Source organism: Trichechus manatus, unplaced genomic scaffold (assembly GCF_000243295.1).
Source record: "Trichechus manatus latirostris isolate Lorelei unplaced genomic scaffold, TriManLat1.0 scaffold00225, whole genome shotgun sequence".
Classification (NCBI taxonomy): domain Eukaryota; kingdom Metazoa; phylum Chordata; class Mammalia; order Sirenia; family Trichechidae; genus Trichechus; species Trichechus manatus.
In genome coordinates, this window is record NW_004444161.1 from 3,092,669 (window position 1) to 3,094,487 (window position 1,819).

Below are 1,819 nucleotides of genomic sequence, written 5' to 3' on the forward strand. Positions count from 1 at the left end.
GACTTGGGACGTTCTAGCCTCTACAATCACTTAAGCTGTTTCCTTGATATAATCTCTCTCTATATATATATTTATACACTTTATTGGTTTTGCTTCTCTAGAGAACCCAGCCTAAGACATCTCCCCTGTGGATTTTATTTCATATCACATTGACTATTCATTTAATCTCTCATTTTAAAAATCCAAATTACGGTACACTTAATCTTACATTTTTCCCTAGTGCAAAAACCTGCATAAGAACATTTGCATTTTGGGATGCTTATAGGAAAAATGAATCCCTGGTGGTGCAATGGTAAAACACTCGCTGCTATCCAAAAGATTGGTGGTTCAAACCCACACTGCAGCTCCTCGGGAGAAAAACCTGGAGATCTGCTCCCATAAAGATTAGAGTCAAGAAACCCTATGGGGCAGTTCTACTGGAATCAACCTGATAGCACTCAACAACAACAACAGTATTGAGAAGATATCGTTCATCTCAAAAGCATTTTGAGTTTCATCTAAGACCTAAAGCTAGAGAGAGAAAGGAATAGTGACAAAGGAAGAGAATGAAGAATGTTTTAAAAACAGGTGTTGAAACAGAATGAAGCTGATATCAAAAAGCAAAAGGAAGTGTCTTGAGGACTGTTTCCTGGGAGCAGCGGGCAGCGAGTCATACAGCATAGGCTACTGTAGGCTTTGACAGTCATCGTCCTGGAGGGTGACTGGCAACAGCAGAGTCCAACAGATGTCACCTTCATGCTGACTTTGTACTCATGTCCTTCTATAAATGTATGATGCCCCTAATACAATATCTTCTACCTAAAGATTTTCAATTTAAGAGATGAACTTGACCTATCCTGCCAGTCTCTAGCCAAGGAAAGTGGAATCATAAAAGCCGAGGGATTTTGAAAGCTCAGACAGTTATCTCTGACTCCTACTTCAGTTACTGGGGTATTAACATTGTCTCTTTTAAGGACATAACTCTTGGTCTCCTGTTTAAGACTTAGATGAAGCTGTAAAATAAATCTAGATATCATTGGGAATGCTTCCTCTGTCAGGTTCATGTCGTTATTCCTAGGGGACATTTCACAATGTATTATCCCATTCGACTTAAACTTAAATTATCTTTGTGACCTCTCTCTCCTCTGCATTTTTGTATGAGAAGTTTTGTATTTCTGTAACATCATCCATATTGTAATCGTAGACTTTCTTGTTCTCTCTTTCTCGGGGATCTAAGACCCTCAGTTATAACTTCAAGTAGGGGTCATGAAGACAGGTAAAGCTTGCAAGTGCTTTTCAACACTGATCTTAGGATCACTTCTTTCTTATCCTGGCCAAGGGGCAAATTTTATACCCGTTTGTTCCCTTCAGAGGGTTTTGTAGTATGATTACTGGATATATATGAATGTGGTAAAGGAAACTTAACATACTATTTATGTTAAATAGTCTCCAATTGCATACACATCTTTTATTTGTTTTTAAATTCAGTTCGAGGCCAAAGCCACTATATTACGCCATTTCAGAAATTAGTAAAGTTTGTGATTTGGTTGGAATATTTCCCTAATTGTTCCATCACATTTAGGAATTTATGCAGAGGCTATGTTTTTATGTCAGCTCCACAGGGAATGTTTGGTAACCGTTAATTTTTCAGATGAATATGATCTAGTGAACTCAGAAAATGTAAGCTCTAAGATAAAATGTAGAACCAAAGCTATTCATCAGTTTCTATTCTTCTTATAGGACCCACCTGCATTTATCAATTATCTGTCTCCCAAACAGTAATAAAATCGGATGATTTTCATATGCATTATATCTTGTGGTTTTATCAAAAAAGGTATGA

General features: G+C 37.2%; 1 protein-coding gene across 1 annotated transcript in view; it reads right to left on the reverse strand.

Moving 5' to 3' along the window:
- Positions 1-1,819, reverse strand: part of GLRA3 (glycine receptor alpha 3) — a 237,902-nt gene that overhangs the window by 28,440 nt on the left and 207,643 nt on the right. The window contains exon 7 of the mRNA XM_023742918.1: positions 918-1,053. Within this exon, the coding sequence (XP_023598686.1) occupies positions 918-1,053 (136 nt within the window). The remainder of the gene's footprint in view (positions 1-917; positions 1,054-1,819) is intronic.